Source organism: Heptranchias perlo, chromosome 14, assembly GCF_035084215.1.
Source record: "Heptranchias perlo isolate sHepPer1 chromosome 14, sHepPer1.hap1, whole genome shotgun sequence".
In the NCBI taxonomy this organism is placed as follows: Eukaryota; Metazoa; Chordata; class Chondrichthyes; order Hexanchiformes; family Hexanchidae; genus Heptranchias; species Heptranchias perlo.
The window spans coordinates 37,091,476-37,111,538 of NC_090338.1; the positions used below are offsets into that span (position 1 = coordinate 37,091,476).

The 20,063-nt window shown below is 42.2% G+C and overlaps 1 protein-coding gene across 4 annotated transcripts in view; it reads left to right on the forward strand.

Moving 5' to 3' along the window:
- cnot6a (CCR4-NOT transcription complex, subunit 6a) overlaps positions 1-20,063 on the forward strand; it is a 79,527-nt gene that overhangs the window by 38,706 nt on the left and 20,758 nt on the right. For all 4 annotated transcript variants that reach the window (XM_067996285.1, XM_067996288.1, XM_067996287.1 and 1 more), the window contains exons 4-6: positions 3,487-3,572; positions 17,706-17,810; positions 17,887-17,955. In XM_067996285.1, coding sequence (XP_067852386.1) covers positions 3,487-3,572; positions 17,706-17,810; positions 17,887-17,955 — 260 coding nt within the window. The remainder of the gene's footprint in view (positions 1-3,486; positions 3,573-17,705; positions 17,811-17,886; positions 17,956-20,063) is intronic.

The window sequence follows — 20,063 nt, forward strand, 5'->3', positions numbered from 1 at the left end:
TTTTTAACCGCTTTCTCAACCTGCCCTGCCACCTTCAACGATTTATGCACATATACCCCCAGATCTCTCTGTTCCTGTACCTCTTTTAGAATTGTGCCCATTAGTTTATATTGCCTCTCCTCATTCTTCCTACCAAAATGTATCACTTCACACTTTTCTGCGTTGAATTTCATCAGCCACTTGTCTGCTCATTTCACCAGTCCGTCTATGTCCTCTTGAAGACTATCACTATCCTCCTCATTGTTGTAAACAATTTTACAACACCAAGTTATAGTCCAGCAATTTTATTTTAAATTCACAAGCTTTCGGAGGCTTCCTCCTTCGTCAGGTGAACGATGTGAAAATCTGACGAAGGAGGAAGCCTCCGAAAGCTTGTGAATTTAAAATAAAATTGCTGGACTATAACTTGGTGTTGTAAAATTGTTTACAATTGTCAACCCCAGTCCATCACCGGCATCTCCACATCATGACTCCTCATTGTTCACTACCCTTCCAAGTTTTATGTCTTCTGCAAATTTGGAAATTGTGCCCTCCACACTCTAGTCCAAGTCTTTAATAAATAACAAGAAAAGCAGCGGTCCTAGTACCGACCCCTGGGGAACACCACTATACCTCCCTTCAGTCTGAAAAACAACCGTTCACCACTACTCTGTTTCCTATTACTTAGCCAATTTCATATCCATGCTGCCACTGCCCCCTTTATTCTGTGGGCTTCAACTTTGATGACAAGCCTATTATGCGGCACTTTATCAAACACCTTTTGGAAGTCCATATACACCACATTAACCGCATTGCCCTCATCTACCCTCTCTGTTTCCTCATCCAAAAACTCTTTATCAAGTTAGTTAAACGCTATTTGCCTTTAACAAATTAGTGCTGGCATTCCTTTATTAATCCACACTTGTCCAAGTGACTATTAATTTTGTCCCAGATTATCGTTTCTAAAAGTTACGCTACTACCGAGATTAAACTGTACGGCCTATAGTTGCTGGGTTTATCCTTGTACCCTTTTCTGAACAAGGGTGTAACATTTGCAATTCTCCAGTCCTCTGGCACCACCCCTGTATCTAAGGATGATTGGAAGATTATGGTCAGTACCTCCACAATTTCCACCCGTACTTCCCTCAGCAACCTAAGATGCATCCCAACCGGACCGGGTGACTTATCTACTTTAAGTACAGCTGGCCATTCTAGTACCACCTCGATCAATTTTTAGCCCATCCAGTACCTCAATTACCTCTTCACTTTGACTTTGGCAGCATCTTCCTTGGTAAAGACCAATGCAAAATACTCATTTAGTATCTCAGCCATGCGCTCTGCCTCCACGCATAGATTTCGTTTTTGGTCCTTAATTGGTCCCATCCCTCCTTCCTACCTGTTTACTGTTTACATGCCTATAGAAGACTTTTGGATTCCCTTTTATGTTAGCCGCCAGTCCATTCTCATACTCTCTCTTTGCCCCTCTTACTTCCTTTTTCGCCTCCTCTGAACTTTCTATATTCAGCCTGTGTTCTCACTTATATTTTCGACCTGACATCTGACATACACAGCTTTTTTCTGCTTCATCTTACTCTCTATCTCTTTTGTTATCCAGGGAACTCTGGCTTTAGTTGTCCTACCTTTCCCCCTCATGGGAATGTACCTAGACTGTACCCGAACTATCTCCTCCTTAAAGGCTACCCATTATTCAATTACAGTTTTGCCTGCCAATCATAGAATCATGGAAAGGTTACAGCGCAGAAGGAGGCCATTCAGCCCATCGAGTCTGTGCCGGCTCTAGGCAAGAGCAATCCAGCTAGTCCCACTCCCCCGCCCTATCCCTGTAGCCCTGCAAATTTTTTCCTTTCAAGTACTAATCCAGTTCCCTTTTAAAGGCCATGATTGAATCTGCCTCCACCACCCCCTCTGACAGTGCATTCCGGATCTTAACTACTCGCTGTGTTTAAAAAAAAATATGTTTTTCCTCATGTCTCCTTAGCTCTTTTGCTAATCACCTTAAATCTGTGTCCTCTGGTTCTTGACCCTCCCACCAATGGGAACAGTTTCTCTCTACTCTGTCTAGACCCTTCATGATTTTGAATACCTCTATCAAATCTCCTCACTACCGTCTCTGTTCCAAGGAGAACAACCCCAGCTTCTCCAGTCTATCCATGTAACTAAAGCCCCTCATCCCTGGAATCATTCTAGTGAATCTTTGATTCCAATTTACTCGGGCAGATCCATTCTCATCCCACTGAAATTGGCCCTCCTCCATTTGAGCATTTTTACTTTAGTGGTCCTTGTACTTTTCCATAGCTAATCTAAAACTTATTATACTATGATCGCTGTTCCCTAATTGTTTCCCCACTGACACTTGTTCCACTTGACCCACCTCATTTCCCAGAATCTACTTTTCTAAATTACTTTTGAGTAACATATTTGTAATCGTACATCCACAAGGTAATCAGCAGGACCCAGAAAAATGAAGCCCCATCTGTCTCTAGTCTCTACCAGCCACTGGAGGTGATGCAAGTGGGGCTGTATCTAACCATTCCACTGACTGCCACACTCGCAGCCAGCAGATTGTTATTTCAGAAAGTACATAATTGAGAGCTGTGCTCTCCACTTTCAGGCATACACTAAAGCTCAAGAAAATTATTTTCTTAGGACAATTCTACGCAGGGAGGTTCGTGCGCTGCTGGAAGGCGTGGCTATTGAAGAGGTACTCGCAATGTTTTATTGTGTGACAAACGGGGATTACAGCCCTTATATCTCCACCTCTAACTTCTTCATCCACAAGGAGAAAGTCAAGGTTGCTTCAATGCATTCGTCCCAGCAGCTTGTCCAAGCAACTGGCTAACAGCAGCCAAAGGTCACATGCTTCCAGATGAAGCAGTTTTGGTTCAGCATTGACAGAATAAACTATCAACATGAATGGAAGTAGTTTGTACTGATAGCAAGCTACAGCTCTTCATCAAGTGCTTTTTAATAATGGCCGGCTCATTGTGGGAAGAAAGATTATACTCGCTCATCTGAGCATACCTGGAGAAAACTGTTAAGATCATGCTGCCCACACTTCAGTGCCTCTTGTCATTTGTCTAATGTACATATAATATGAGAACAAAAGATCATTTATCCCTCTCTTTTTTCTAATTTTTTTTTTATGCATCACGTTTCAGGCTGTGATTAATGTTGATTGTAACTAATTGTATGTGGAGGTTGAACTTCATTTAAAATTGAAGATGATTACATTAAGAATAATTCACCACTAACTAGCCATTGTTTTATGCAGATATGTAATGTTTTTAACTCATAGTAATCTTTTGCTCCTCTTCAAGTCCACACACTAATAGCATCTGAAGAAGTTTCCCTCAAGTGGGTCAGAAACGTGAAGCAACGTATTTCTTAATGTAGTCTGATTTTCACACATTGGCCCAGTAATACTGTTGTAATCCTCAACAAGATTTAGGGGATGCCGCTTTTTTATTTAAACGTTTTTTCTTTCAGGGAACTGCTTTTGAACAATAACCTGTTACGGGTTCTACCTTTTGAGCTTGGAAAGTTGTTTCAATTACAGACCCTGGGTTTGAAAGGTAAGAGGAATAATGTGGCCAAAGCTGTATTGATGAGATCCTTAGTAAATTGCTAGGTTGATTGTGTACATTAATTTTTATGTTAACACTAGAAAGTTTTTTTTCTCAATTTTCTTCATCTTTCCTTCCACCACTCCGGATGTTATTGATTCCTGATGGAGCATGATTCCATCGGTGCCATTTAGCTTCTGATATCGCAATCAAATGACCATTTTGCATGTGTGAACAGGCGGTGAGTGTTGGCAGAAGAGACTTACCATTACAGTCAACCCCAATCCTGCCCTCACCAAAACATCAGGAGCCACCTAGACAGACCGGATAACTACACAGACTGGGAATTGAAGCTGGGACCTTCTGGTCTGTATGACTCTGCTACATGCTGACCTTATTTACTCGAAAAATAGAAGGGAAACCCTTGCAAGTAAACATCCCCATCCTCAATGATAGCGGAGTCCAGCACGTGAGTGCAAAAGACAAAGCTGAAGCGTTTGCAACCATCTTCAGCCAGAAGTGCCGGGTGGATGATCCATCTCGGCCTCCTCCCGATATCCCCACCATCACAGAAGCCAGCCTTCAGCCGATTCAATTCACTCCACGTGATATCAAGAAACGGCTGAGTGCACTGGATACAGCAAAGGCTATGGGCCCCGACAACATCCCGGCTGTAGTGCTGAAGACTTGTGCTCCAGAACTAGCTGCACCTCTAGCCAAGCTGTTCCAGTACAGCTATAACACTGGCATCTACCCGACAATGTGGAAAATTGCCCAGGTATGTCCTGTCCACAAAAAGCAGGACAAATCCAATCCGGCCAGTTACCGCCCCTTCACTCTACTCTCAATCATCAGCAAAATCATGGAAGGTGTCGTCGACAGTGCTATCAAGTGGCACTTACTCACCAATAACCTTCTCACCGATGCTCAGTTTGGGTTCCGCCAGGACCACTCGGCTCCAGACCTCATTACAGCCTTGGTCCAAACATGGACAAAAGAGCTGATTTCCAGAGGTGAGGTGGGAGTGACTGCCCTTGACATCAAGGCAGCATTTGACCGAGTGTGGCACCAAGGAGCCCTATTAAAATTTAAATCAATGGGAATCAGGGGGCAAACTCTCAAGTGGCTGGAGTCATACCTAGCACAAAGGAAGATGGTAGTGGTTGTTGGTGGCCAATCATATCAGCCCCAGGACATTGCTGCAGGAGTTCGTCAGGGCAGTGTCCTAGGCCCAACCATCTTCAGCTGCTTCATCAATGACCTTTCCTCCATCATAAGGTCAGAAATGGGTATGTTCGCTGATGATTGCAATGTTCAGTTCCATTCGCAACCCCTCAGATAATGAAGCAGTCCGAGCCCGCATGCAGCAAGACCTGGACAATATCCAGGCTTGGGCTGATAAGTGGCAAGTAACATTCGTGCCAGGCAATGACCATCTCCAACAAGAGAGAGTCTAACCACCTCCCCTTGACATTCAACAGCATTACCATCGCCGAATCCCCCACCATCAACATTCTGGGGGTCACCATTGACCAGAAACTTAACTGGACCAGCCATATAAATACTGTGGCTACGAGAGCAGGTCAGAGGCTGGGTATTTGCAGCGAGTAACTCACCTGACTCCCCAAAGCCTTTCCACCATCTACAAGGCACAAGTCAGGAGTGTGATGGAATACTCTCCACTTGCCTGGATGAGTGCAACTCCAACAACACTCAAGAAGCTCGACACCATCCAGGGCAAAGCAGCCCGCTTGATTGGCACCCCATCCACCACCCTAAACATTCACTCTCTTCACCATCGGCGAACTGTGGCTGCAGTGTGTACCATCCACAGGATGCACTGCAGCAACTCACCAAGGCTTATTCGATAGCACCTTCCAAACCCACAACCGCTACCACCTAGAAGGACAAGAGCAGAAGGCACATGGGAACAACACCACCTGCACGTTCCCTTCTAAGTCACACACCATCCCAACTTGGAAATATATCGCCGTTCCTTCATCATCGCTGGGTCAAAATCCTGGAACTCCCTTCCTAACAGCACTGTGGGAGAACCTTCACCACGCGGACTGCAGCGGTTCAAGAAGGCGGCTCACTACCACCTTCTCAAGGGCAATTATGGATGGGCAATAAATGCTGGCCTCGCCGGCGATGCCCACATCCCATGAACAAATTTTTTTTAAAAGTTCACTTTTGAAACTATGCATGTTTTTCTCCGTACTTATCTTCCATCGATTAGTTTATGTAGGGGAATAGAAGACTTTAGGTGGTGCAATCTTAAAGTCTACTGTTAGAACCCAGATTGAAATTCAGCCTTGAGGACAGTGAACATTTTCATTTGCCAATGGTTGTTAAAGGTAGTCGTCACTCCATTATACAAGGAACTGTACTGAAGCAGCATAGTGAGTAGTACAACTCCGTACAAAATGTGTAAATGGATTGCCAACTTGCTCTTTAACACAACATGGATTAGAAGGATAGTGAAAGAAGGAGAATCTTGACATGAAGTTTTTTAAAAATAAAGTTTTCTTAGAATAGATTCTTATGTTAAAGATCTGAGAACTTAATTGCCACAGTTCAATACAGTGTGACACAACCTAATTAAATTGTTTTGCTACATTTCATTTAAAAAAAAAAGGCAAACTTATGTTCTGGTTTTGTTACAAAATTTAGCATCAGTGGAGGTGGTCTCCACTGCTCATCATTGCAGTAAAAGGAAAAGCCAATTGCAAAGCCAAAAATGATGTCATAACTACAGCCAAATTTCATAATTGTCACTGTCAACAACAGCAGTACTTTTTTACGCAGAATCAATTTTTTTTGTTTATTGTTGAGAACTGATGTCTTCAGTGAAGTAATAGTTTGGAGTTACAGTGCTCAACAATATAAGGGAGCTGAATTAAAAATTCCAAAAATATCCTGGCTTAATATTATCTGTAGCTCATATTAAAAAAAATTAACAAAATAACATGAGAATAAATGCAAAATGTATTTCTCCATATTAAACAGCTTATGACTGTAATGCTCAAGTCTTCCATCTCCTAATCTCGGTGAATTTAAAAAAACTAGATAAAACTCCCCAAAACATAATGGCAATAATGCACCTCCTGATGTGAAGTAGAAAATATCCAATTTGTCTTGGTTTTCTTTTTAAAACTACTTTAAGCCAACATTTATATACTGGCCATTTTTCTTAACTTATATGCTTGTGTACAAGCTGACCCTCATATAAGATGACCCCCATCTCCTTAAAATTCAACCTGAAAACTTCTGTCCAGCAAAACCCAGCACCTGTCTCCCAAAAGTTCAACACAAAATTTCAGTCTGCCAAAATGTTCAACAGTATGCCAGTTGATGTCCACAACTATGTTTGTTTTTCTTTGGCATTTCAACCACTGGAGAGGTTCCCAAACTTTTGGAGGTTCATGTGCCATGCATTCCCCTCTTCTTTTTTTCCAAGAAACAGTATTTTTCCATTCTTGCACCAAGCGCAGAGATCTTGGAAGGTTGTAGGTGAAGGAGGTTAGAGGTAGGGAGCGGCGAGGCCATGGAGTGATTTAAAAACAAGGATGAGAATTTTAAAATCGAGGTGTTGCCAGACCAGGAGCCAATGTAGGTCAGCGAGCACGGGGTTGATGGGTGATCAGGACTTGGTGCGAGTTAGGAGATGGGCAGCAGAGTTTTGGATGAGCTCAAGTTGGGGAGGGTGAAAGATGGGAGGCCGGCCAGGAGAGCATTAGAATAGTCAAGTCTAGAGATAACAAAGGCATGGATGAGGGTTTCAGCAGTAAATGAGCTGAGGCAAGGGCGGAGACTCTTAATGAAGGAGGTGGCCTTGGTGATGGAGTGGATATGTGGTCGGAACCTCCTCAGCTTCAAATAGGATACCAAGGTTGCAAACGTTTTGGTTCAGCCTAAGACAGTGGCCATGGAGAGGGATGGAGTTTGTGACGGGGACCAAAGGCAATAGCTTCGGTCTTCCTAATATTTAATTGAAGGAAATTTTTCTTAGTAGATAATTATCATGTTGATGCATAAAATACCAAGATAAAAATGATCAAAAACTGATTCCTACGTTTTCAGGTATTCCAGTAATGAATAAAGAATTCAAACCATTAGAAAAACTATTACTTTATATTCACAATATACATCAAAGAATATGGAGCCCTGGTAAAGACACATATGGCTGAGAGACTCTGGTTATGCTTGCTTCACATTGATATGTCTGTTCATAGGAAAATTAAGAACAGGAGTAGGCCATTCAACCCTTGGGCCTGCTCTGCTATTCAATTAGATAATGACTGATCTGCGCCTCAACTCCATTTTCCTGCCTTTGCTCCCTATCCCTAGATAATACCCAATAAAAATCTACCTGTCTATCTCAGTGCATACTTCTTGCATGTTAGTTGCTTAAATCATACATAAGCAATTTAACTCAAACCTTCCTTTCAACAAAAAAAAAAGCATCATAACCTGACAAAGTAAGGTTATGATGCTTTTCCATTTCCACATCGTTCACCTGAGGAAGGAGGTAACCTCCGAAAGCTTGTGAATTTAAAATAAAATTGCTGGACTATAACTTGGTGTTGTAAAATTGTTTACAATTGTCAACCCCAGTCCATCACCGGCATCTCCACACCATGACAAAGTAAGGTAGTGCAAAATCAGAACAGAAAATTATAGCTCTACATTCACTCGGACCTGAAGATAAGGACCAAAGCAAAAATGGGGATCAACCTGGACTGGAGATGTGCTTCGGGAGGGGGCAAGACGGGTGGACTTCGATGCACTGCTTTTATCTCATCAGGCCGTCCTCGCACCTCCCTGATAACCTTGTATGCCCTGCCAGTTTGGAAACCTCTGAAACAGTGCATTCTACTAGCTATTGCTATTACTCAGTTTGGCTCTTAAAAAGTTATATTTAAATGCCAACTTTCCCTACCAACATTATTCCTAGCTCCTGCTGATATTAAATAATCTCCGTTTAGATCTGCATGATTATCTCTGATTTTAAATTAGCTGCAGGATTGTGTCCATTCAGATATCTCAATGCTGGAGGAGCAGATTGCATATTTGTTTGTTGCTGTCAGCTGTTCTTTCATGCTGCTCCTCCAGATTAAGTATTTAAACAGTAACTCTTTTTCATCTCCTGACTTCAATCTGGGCTAAATTGGACACCACTAGATACAGTGGAATCTGCTTTGTGATTGCCAGTTGTAGCGAGCATAAGAATATAGGGCTCAAATATAATTAGGCAGAGTCAACATGGTTTTATGAAAGGGAAATTGTGTTTGACAAATCTTAGTTTTTTGAGGATGTAACTAGCAGGGTAGATAAAGGGGAACCAGTGGATGTGGTATATTTGGATTTTTGAAAGGCATTCGATAAGGTGCCACACAAAATGTTGTTACACAATATAAGGGCTCATGGGTTTGGGTATAATATATTAGCATGGATAAAGGATTGGTTAACTGACAGAAAACAGAGAGTAGGGATGAATGGGTCATATTCAGGTTGGCAGGTTGTAACTAGTGGGGTGCTGCAAAGATCAATGCTTGGGCTTCAGCTATTTAACAATCTATATTAGTGACTTGGGTGAAAGGACTGAGTATAATGTATCCAAGTTTGCTGACTATAGAAAGCTAGGAGGGAAAGTAAGCTACGAGGAGGACACAGTCTGCAAAGGGATATCAACAGGTTAAGTGAGTGAGCAAGAAGGTGGTAGCTGGAGTATAATGTGGGGAAATGTGCGGTTATTCAGTTTGGTAGGAAGAATAGAAAAACAGAATATTTTTTAAATGGTGAGAAACTATTAAGTGTTGGTGTTCAGAGAGATTTTGGTGTCCTTCTGCACGAAACACAAAGTTAACATGCAGGTACAGCATGCAATTAGGAAGGCAAATAGTATGTTGGCGTTTGCTGTACAAGAATGGGCACGTCTTGCTGCAATCGTGCAGGCCTTCGGTGAGATCACACCTGGAGTACTGTGGACAGTTTTGGTCTCCTTATTTAAGGAAGGATATACTTGCCTTAGAGGCAGTGCAATGAAGGTTCACCAGATTAATTCCTGGGATGAGAGGATTGTCCTATGAGGAGAGATTAAGTAGAATGGGCCTATATTCTTTGGAGTTTAGAAGAATGAGAGGTGATCTCTTTGAAACGTATAAAATTCTGAGAGGGTTTGACAGGGTAGATGCGGAGAGACTGTTTCCCCTGGCTGGAGAGCCTAGAGCTAGGAGGCATTGTATCAGGATAAGGGGTGGGCGATTTACAACTGAGATGATGAATTTCTTCACTCAGAGGGTGGGAAATCTTTGAAATTCTGTACCCCAGATTGCTGTGGATGCTCAGTGGTTGAGTATATTCAAGACTGGACACTAAGGGAATTAAGGAATATGGGGATCGGGCGGGAAAGTGGAGTTGTGGTTGAAGATCAGCCATGATCTTATTAAATGGTGGAGCAGGTTCGAGAGGCCTAATGGCCTACTCCTGTTCCTATTTCTGCTAGAGTCTATTATAAAGGATGTGATAACAGGACACTTAGAAAATATCAACGGGATTGGACAAAGTCAACATGGATTTATGAAAGAGAAATCGTGTTTGACAAACCTACTGGAGTTTTTTGAGGATTTAACTGGTAGAATAGATAAGGGAGAACCAGTGGATGTGGTTTATTTGGATTTTCAGAAGACCTTTGATAGTCCCACATAAGAGCTTAGTGTGCAAAATTAAAGCACATGGGATTGGCGATAATATACTGGCATGGATTGAAAATTGGTAAATAGAGAGTAGGAATAAATGGGTCTTTTTCGGGGTGGCAGGCAGTGACTAGTGGGGTACCACAGGGATCAGTGCTTGGGCCCCAGCTATTCACAATATATATCAATGATTTGGATGAGGGGACCAAATGTAATATTTCCAAGTTTGCTGAAAACACAAAACTAGGTGGGATCGGGAGTTGAGAGGAGGATGCAAAGAGGCTTCAAGGCGATTTGGACAAGTTGAGTTAGTGAGTGGGCAAATACATGGCTGATGCAATATAACAGTGGATAAATATCAAGTTATCCACTTCGGAAGGAAAAACAGAAAGGCAGAGTATTATTTAAATAGTGATTGGGAAATGTTGATGTACAGAGAGACCCGGGTGTCCTTGTACACCAGTCACTGAAAGCAAACATGCAAGTGCAGCAAGCAATTAGGAAGACAAATGGTATGTTGGTCTTCATTGCAAGAGGATTCGAATGCAGGAGCAAGGATGTCTTACTGCAGTTATACAGGGCCTTGGTGAGACCACACCTGGAGTATTGTGTGCAGTTTTGGCCTCCATACCTAAGAAAGGATATACTTGCCATAGAGGGAGTGTAGCGAAGGTTCACCAGACTGATTCCTGGGATGGCAGGACTATCATACGAGGAGAGATTGGGTCGACTAGGCCTGTATTCACTTGAGTTTAGAAGAATGAGAGGGGATCTCATTGAAACATATAAAATTCTGACAGGGCTAGGCAGACAGGATGCAGGGAGGATGTTTCCACTGGCTGGGGGTGGGGGGGGTAGAACAAGGGGTCACAGTTTCAGGATACGGGGTAGGACATTTAGGACTGAGATGAGGAGAAATTTCTTCACTCAGAGGGTGGTGAACCTGTGGCATTCTCTACCACAGAAGGCTGTGGAGGCCAAGTCACTGAATATATTTAAGAAGGAGCTCGATAGATTTGTAAACACAAAAGGCATCAAGGGGTATGGGGAGATAGTGGGAAACGGTATTCAGATGGAGGATCAGCCATGATCATCCTGACTGGTGGAGCAGGCTCGAAGGGCCGAATGGCCTACTCCTGCTTCTATTTTCTTTGTTTTTTATGATTCCCAAAACCAAATTGCATGAAGTCTTTGCTTTTCTTTTAACCAATTCATACTGTCATCATAGCACTTCCTCCTCTTTGCCTGGCTCTGTACTTGCTTAAAAATTATTAAATCTTTAACTTCTTCCAGTTCTGACAAACGGCCATCAACCTGAAACGTTAACACTCTTTCTTTCTCCACAGATGCTGCCTGACTTGCTGAGTATTTCCAGCATTTTCTATTTTTTTTCCCCCCACTTTTTATTGTGATACGAGAATTTTTCACTCATTTTGCATGCCATTATTAGCTAGTCAGCAACTGTTTTAGTGCAACTGGCTATTCATCCTTAAATCCAGGTTTTGCTCTTGATAGATAAGAAGTCTCGGTCCATTAAGAGAAATTTTATGGTGATTACATGTCAAATGCATTCCATTGATTTGCATATGGTGAGCGGAGCATTGCTGTGCTGTTTAAAATGCTGCTGATCAGTGTTACTGGATCGCTGAGTAGTACTGACCAGTAATTTAAACAGGTAATCGGGAATATTATGTAAAATCCCCAATATGCGGCTCGGAGGCTCTGATAAATATCATAGCTCTAAAATACTTAAGGTGACATGCATTGTGAGCTAATTCAGCTGATTTAAAAAGAAAAATGTTGCCAAAACCAGCATTCTGAGCAGAGTTCTGCTCACTACTCATTGGGACTTCAAACAGTTGAAGAACCCTCTGCTCAGCGTGCACGATCTGGCAACTCTGATTGTTAAATCATCTAAATTGGCTCAGATGCCTATCATAAGTAGTTTAGAAATATGATCCATATTGGAGGCTGAACAGCTGTTTAAATTGCTGGTTAGTGCTGCCCAGCTGTTTAACAGTGCTACTTACTGGCATTTTAAACAGCTGAGTAATACTGTACTCAGCACCGGATTTGGGCTAACAGCTGCTCCACAGGGGAACATCACACAACCACCTAACTAGGTTTTACTGTTTCTGCATTCAAGATATCTTTACATGTGCCTGCACACTTTTTTAGTCCCATATGGGGACAAAAGTTTCTTGTCTTCAAATATATATAGTAATGTCCTACTGCAAATTATTTCCAAATGTGTGATTAGAGCACATTTATGAATTCTTCATCTATAACTGGGATTGTGTTGGCTATTTGTCTACACAGAGAGTGGCTTTTGACCAAAAAAGACACAAAATTGAATAACGGCAAAGGTCAGCGTGTCCATCCTAGGCAGGGAACATGTGCAAGGCTGTGCCTCGATGTATTAGTCAAGCCGTAAGCTCACAGTGTGAATAGTGGTGTTGGGATCCTTCTGGTGGTAGACAACCTTGTCCAGTATCTAATAAATTGGCCCAAGCTGTGGGTTCAGTCTTCGGCCTGATGTGTTTTGGTCAAGTGACCAGAACATCCAATCACTGACCTGATGTTACCAGTGCAGCTCGTGGCAGCAACTGAAAACCCTTGGCACGAGCTGTGCCACCCAGGTAAAATAAGACACTGAGCTCCAGAAGATGGTGCCTCAAACCACAGTCAATCCACTGATGCTAGAATTCCTTACTGAAAGTGAACATTGGTTGAGGATAATTCCCATTATAGTCAATTTTGACACACTATTCAGTGTTCGAGACTGACACCATAATGTTTAATAGACATATAACTTTATTTAGCACAAGTAAGAATCAATACATTACACTATTTAAGCAGTAGTTTACAAAGCACAATTGAGAATTATATTACCCTGTTGTCCTTTGGGTGGAGTCTGCGACTTCATTCCACGTTCCCTCATGCATGTACACTCATTCTCGATTACCCACTAGGTACCTTCTTTCCTGTGCTCTACAACCTGACTCTAGCAAGGGATCTCTCTTTTATGCTACTTTTGGGGACAGCACGGGGACTGTTACTGACACAGGTGTTTACCCTATCTGGGTCTTTCTAAAGGGCGAGATGGCCAATGAGGCATTGTGTATCTCTTTAGACAAAGAAAGAAGAGTCAGCCCACTTCTTATCTCTACATTTCGCGGGCAAGGGGTGATTGGCCGTCAAAATGTCATACTCTCTCGTTGACCAGTTATTGGCATCCAACACTAGAGGGGCCTGTCCCTCTAACTTATCTTCACTTCAAGGCCAAAGCCGGTAGTTTGGACCTGTATCTTGCTCCCTGTCTGTTCCCAAGCCATTAATTCTGAGACCTCCTTGTTATGTCAGCAGCTTGGACAGCTGTCTCATTCTGTGGCTGCAACTGTTCATGTTAGCAATCTCCACCAACATATTAATTGCCTTAGAAGCAAAAGGCCTTATAAAACTTACAAAACCCGTAAGTGCGAGTTGGTTACCATATATTCCATATACTGTTTGATTAATACAGAAAGTTGATCATATAAAGACAGTAAAAGTTACATATCAAAAATACATGTGGTACAATGAGTCAAGGTCTACTGATTTCTGGAATGTGGTTGCCTAGCGACATAAAGGCCCATCCTTTGTTTCACTGTTTTTGCCTCAGATAGTACGGTTGTGTGTTTTTAACTACTATTACTAAATTTGTGTGGAAACAATATTTCCTTATGCCTTATCCAAGAGACTTCAGTTTAAGGATACCATTTGTCCAACTTTGTAACTTGTAAGCAATGTTGGAAGCTATTTGGAATACTGTTTGTGTTACACTGACCTGTGTTGATAAGTAGTGAAGTAAAAATAAAATTAAAATTTTGTGTCAGTTGTGGTAACCTGCACTGAAGTCAGGAGTTGGAAAAGAACATTGCCATTTAGTTGTATCATCAATGCAGAATGATGGTAAACTCATCTGCATTTAGAATCTTCAAATCATAAGTTACAGAACAGAAGGAGGCCATTCGGCTCATCGAGTCCTTGCCGGCTCTATGCAAGAGCAATCCAGCTAGTCCCACTCCCCCTCCCTGTCCCTGTAGCCCTGCATTTTTTTTCCTTTCAAGTACTTATCCAGTTCCCTTTTGAAGGCCATGATTGAATCTGCCTCCACTACCCACTCTGGCAGAGCATTCCAGATCCTAACCACTCGCTGTACAAAGAAGTTTTTCCTTATGTCACCTTTGGTTCTTTTGCCAATCACCTTAAAGCTATGTCCTCTGGTTCATGATCCTTCTGCCAATGGGAACAGTTTTTCTCTATCTACACTTAGACCTTTCATTATTTTGAGTACCTCCATCAAATCTCCCTTCAACTGTCTCTGTTCCAAGGAGAACAACCCCAGCTTCTCCAGTCTATCCACATAACTGAAGTCCCTCATCCCTGGAATCATTCTAGTAAATCTCTTCTGCACCCTTTCTAAGGCCTTCGCATCTTTCCTAAAGTGCGGTGCCCAGAACTGGAAACAATACTGCAGCTGTGGCCGAACCAGAGTTTTATAAAGGTTCATTATGGCTTCCTTGCTTTTGTACTCTATGCCTCTATTTGTAAAGACCAGGACCCCAAATTATTTTTTTTTAAGCGCTTTCTCAATCTGCCCTTCCACCTTCAATGATTTGTGTACATATACCCCCAGATCTCTTTGTTCCTGTACCCCTTTTAGAATTGTGCCCTTTAGTTTATATTGACTCTCCTCATTCTTCGCACCAAAATGTATCACCTCGCATTTTTCTGCATTAAATTTCATCTGCCAAGTGTCCGCCCATGCCACCAGCCTGCCTGTATCCCCTTGATATAGACAGGCTGTCACTATCCTTCTCACTTTACTACACTGCCAAATTTTGTCATCTGCAAATTTGGAAATTGTGCCTTGTACACCTAGGTCCAAGTCATTAATATATATCAAGAAAAGCAGTAGTCCTAGTACCGACCCCTGGGGAACCACTGTATACGTCCCTCGAGTCTAAAAAAAACGTTCACCACTAATCCGTTTCCTATTGCTTAGCCAATTCTGTATCCATGCTGGTACTGGCCCCTTTATTCCATGGGCTGCAATCTTGATGACAAGCTTATTGTACAGCACTTTATCAAGCGCCTTTTGAAAATCCATATATACCACATCAACTGCATTGCCCTCATCTACCCTCTCTGTTACCTCATCAAAAAACTCTCGAGTTAGTTAAACACAATTTGCCTTTAACAAATCCGTGCTGGCTTTCCCTAATCAATCCACACTTGTCCAAGTGACTGCTAATTCTGTCCCGGATTATCATTTCTAAAAGTTTCCCCACCACCAAGGTTAAACTGACTGGCCTGTAGTTGCTGGTTTTATCCTTGCACCCTTTTTTGAACAAGGGAATAACATGTGCAATTCTCCAGTGCTGTGGCACCACCCCAGTACCTCTGCAATTTCCGCCCTTATTTCCCTCACCGACCTTGGGCGCATCCCATCCGGACTGGGTGACTTATCTACTAAGCTAGCCTTTCTAGTACTTCCTCTTTATCAGTTTTTAGCCCATCCAGTATCTCAACTATTTCTTCCTTTACTGAGACCCCGGCAGCATCTTCTTCCTTGGTAAAGACAGATGCAAAGTACTCATTTAGTACCTCGGCCATGCTCTCTGCCGCCATGAGTAGATCTTTTTGGTCCCTAATCGGCCCCGCCCCTCTACTACCCATTTACTGTTTACATGCCTTTAGAAGACTTTTGGATTCCCTTTTATGTTGGCCGCCAGTCTATTCTCATACTCTGTCTTTGCTCCTCTTATTTCCTATTACACTTCCCCTCTGAACTTTATATATTCAGCCTGGTTCTCACTTGTGTTATCAACCTGACATCTGTCATACGCCCCTTTTTTCCGTTTCATCATACTCACCATCTCTTTTGTCATCCAAGGAGCTCTGGCTTTAGTTGCCCTACCTTTCTCCCTTGTGGGAATGTACCTAGACTGTACCCAAACCTCTTCAAAGGCTGTCCAATTACAGTTCTGCCTGCCAATCTTTCATTCCAATTTACCTAGGCCAGATCTGTTCTCGTCCCACTGAAATTGGCCCTCTTCCAATTGAGTATTTTTACTTTAGAGTGTTCCGTGTCTTTTTCCATAGCTATTCTAAACCTTATGATACTATGATTGCTGTTCCCTGAATGTGCCCCCACTGACACTTGCTCCACTTGGCCCGTCTCATTCCCCAGAATCAAATCCAGCTATGCCTCCTCGATGGGCTGGAAACATGCTGGTCGAGAAAGTTCTCCTGAACACACTTCAAAAATTCCTCTTTGCCCCTCGTAGTATTACTGTCCCAGTCTATATTAGGATAGTTGAAGTCCCCCGTTATCACTACTATATGGCTTTTGCACACCTCTGTAATTTCCCTGCAAATTTGCTCCTCTATATCCTTCCCACTAGTTGGTGGCCTATGGACTATCCCCAGTAGTGTAATGGCACCTCAATTGTTTCTGAACTCTAACCAAATAGATTCTGTCCTTGACCCCCCAGGACATCCCCTCTCTATCCAGCACTGCAATATTCTCCTTAATTAATACTGCCACCGCCCCCCCCCCCCTTTCCTTCCCTATCTTTCCTGAACACCTTGTATCCAGGAATATTTAGTATCTTATCCTTCCCTTTTTTGAGCCAGGTTTCTGTTATCGCCACGCCATCATATTCCCATGTGGCTATTTGCACCTGCAGCTCACCAACCTTGTTTACCATGCTTCGTGCGTTTACACACATGCACTGTAAACCAATCTTAGAATTCCTTGTACTCTTTTAGTCTGATCCCACGTAACACCGTACTATTTCTTATTCTAGTGCTATCTTTCTCTCCCAATCCTTTGTGTGCCTTGTTTCTCCTTCCCTGGTGCCCATCCCCCTGCCAGATTAGTTTTAAACCCTCCACCACAGCAGAAGCAAACCTCCCTGCGAGGACATTGGTCCTAGCTCCGTCGAGGTACAACCCATCCGGCTTGTACAAGTCCCACCTTCCCCCAGATCTGGTCCCAATGCCCCAGGAATCTAAAGCCGTCCCTCCTGCACCATCTCTCCAGCCACGCATTCATCTGCTCTATCCTCCTATTTCTATACTCGCTAGCACGTGGCACTGGGAGTAATCTGGAGATTACTACCTTTGCGGTCCTGTTTGTTAATATCTTTCCTAACTCCCTAAAATCTGCCTGCAGGACCTCATCCCCCTTTCTACCTATGTCATTGGTACCAATATGGACCACAACCTCTGGCTGTTCACCCTCCCCTCTTCATTTTGATTAAGTGAAGAGGATGCAAGCAGATGTGGTTAATGTATAAGCTTCGTATTGGCTTCATTGGTAGAAAATGAAGTTGCTTTTTACATTACAGTTGGTTTGTGGATCAGTTTGGCTGAAAAACTTTCATATGATTTGTAGGAAACCCTCTGGCACAAGAAATCCTTAGCCTCTATCAGGAACCAGATGGAACACGTAGGCTACTGAATTACCTGCTTGATAATTTGGCAGGTACTTCAAAAAGAAGTAAGTAGACAAAACTTAGTTAGATTTTTACTTACAAATTATATTGAATTAATGTGTAATTTGAATTTATCAATAGCTCAGCCAGAGCAGCCTCCACCTAGGTCATGGATTGTCTTACAAGAACCGGAGAGGACACATCCTTCAGGTGAAGTAAATTTTATTTTCTTGAAACATGTTGAATATTAATAGAGTAAAAATAACTACCAATTACAATGAAATTGAAGTTTTCAAAAGTTGAACATATGATCGGTATGACATGAATTTAATATGCAGATTACCCTAGTATCTAACCAAAGTTCAATAGGTAAATGGGTGAATTCTTAGTATTATTTAGTTACAATTGGTGAATCAGAATGTTCAGTGTAGGGATAATTGGTGCTTTTAAAATGTTTTAAATTAACTGTAGAGGTGTCTTGGTTAGCGTTTAGGAGCAGAAGAGTAGCTATTACGCTGCTGGGTGGATACTATAGACCACCAAATAGTGGGAAGGAGATGGAGGAGCAAATCTCCAAGCAAATTTCCAAAGGATGTAAAAACAATAGAGCAGTGATAATGGGGGATGTCAATTATCCTAATATAGACTGGGGAGAAAACAGTGTAAAGGGCAAGGAGCGGGAGGAATTCCTGCAATGTGTACAGGCGAACTTTCTTGATCAGTATGTTTCCAGCCTAACGAGGAAGGAAGCAGTGCTGGATATAATTCTGGGGAATGAAGTGGGGCAAGTAGAGCATCTTTCAGTGGGAGAATATTTGAGAAACGGTGATCACAATATCATTAAGTTTAGAGTAGTTATGGAAAAGGAGAAGGTACTAAACTGGAAGAGGATTAATTTCAGTGAGTTGAAAAGGGATCTGGCCCAGGTGGATTGGAAACAAAATGGCAGGTAAAACAGTGAAAGAGCAATAGTAGGCCTTCAAGGAGGAGATAGTTCGGGTACAGAATAAACACATTCCTACGAGGGGTAAAGGAAGGGGATCCAAAGCTGCAGCTCCCTGGATGACTGAAGAAATTGAGATTAAAATGAAACTGAAAAAGAAGGCTTATGATAAATGTCAGATTCATAATACAGTTGAGAATCAAGCAAAATACAAGAAGTGCAGAGGAGTACTGAAAAAGGAAATGAGGGTCAGAATGCATGAGAAAAGATTAGCAGTAACATAAAAGGGAACACTGAAGCCTTTTATAAACATATAAAGGATAGTCAAAGGAAGGGTGGAGTTGAATAGGGATCTAAAAGGAAATCATCATGTGGAGGCAGAGGGCATGGCTGAGGTACTAAATGAGTGATTTGCATCTTCACAAAAGAGGATGCCGCTAATGCCACAGTAAAGGAGGTGGGGAAAGAGAAATTGGATACGATTTTTAAAAAAATAAAGTGGAGGTACTTTTATTGAAAAAAAAATTGGCAGCTCTCAAAGTGGAAAAGGATGGGGTGCATCCTGGGTTGCTGAGGGTAATATGGGTGAAAATAGTGGAGGCTTTGGTCACAATCTATCAATCCTCCTTGGATATGGGAACGGTGCCAGAGAATGGGAGGATTGCAAATGTTACACCCTGTTCAAAAAGGGGGAGAGGGATAAACCTGATAACTACGCACCAGTCAGCCTAACGTCTCTGCTGAGGAAACTTCTAGAAGCCATAATCCGGGACAAAATTAATTGTCATTTGGAAGAACATGGGTCAATAAATAACAGCCAACAAGCATTTGTTAAAGGCAAATCGTGACTGGCAAACTTGATTTTAAGTTTTTCGATGAAATACAGAGAGGCTTGATGAAGGTAGTGCGGTTGATGTGTATGTGGACTTTCAAAAGGCGTTTGATAAAGTGCCACATAAAAGACTTACCAAAATTGAAGTCCATTGGCTTAAAGTGGCAGTGTGAATATGAAATTGGCTGAGACAGAAAGCAGAGAGTAACGGTGAACAGTTGTTTATCTGACTGGAGGGAAATATAAAGTGGTGTCCCCTAGAGATCTGTATTAGGCCCCTGATCTTTTTGATATATATTTATGACCTGGACTTGGGTATAGGGGAATATTTTTACAAAACTTGGAAATGTAGTTAACAGTGAGGAGGATAGTAGCAGACTTAAGGAGACTGATGAAATGGTCAGATATATGGCAGATGAAATTTAATGCAGAGAAGTGTGAAGTGATGTATTTTGGCAGGAAGAATGAGGAGAGGCAATATGAACTATTGTGGGGGAGGGGGGTGCCATCAGTTTTGAAGTCTTGTTTGACGCTGGTTAGTTT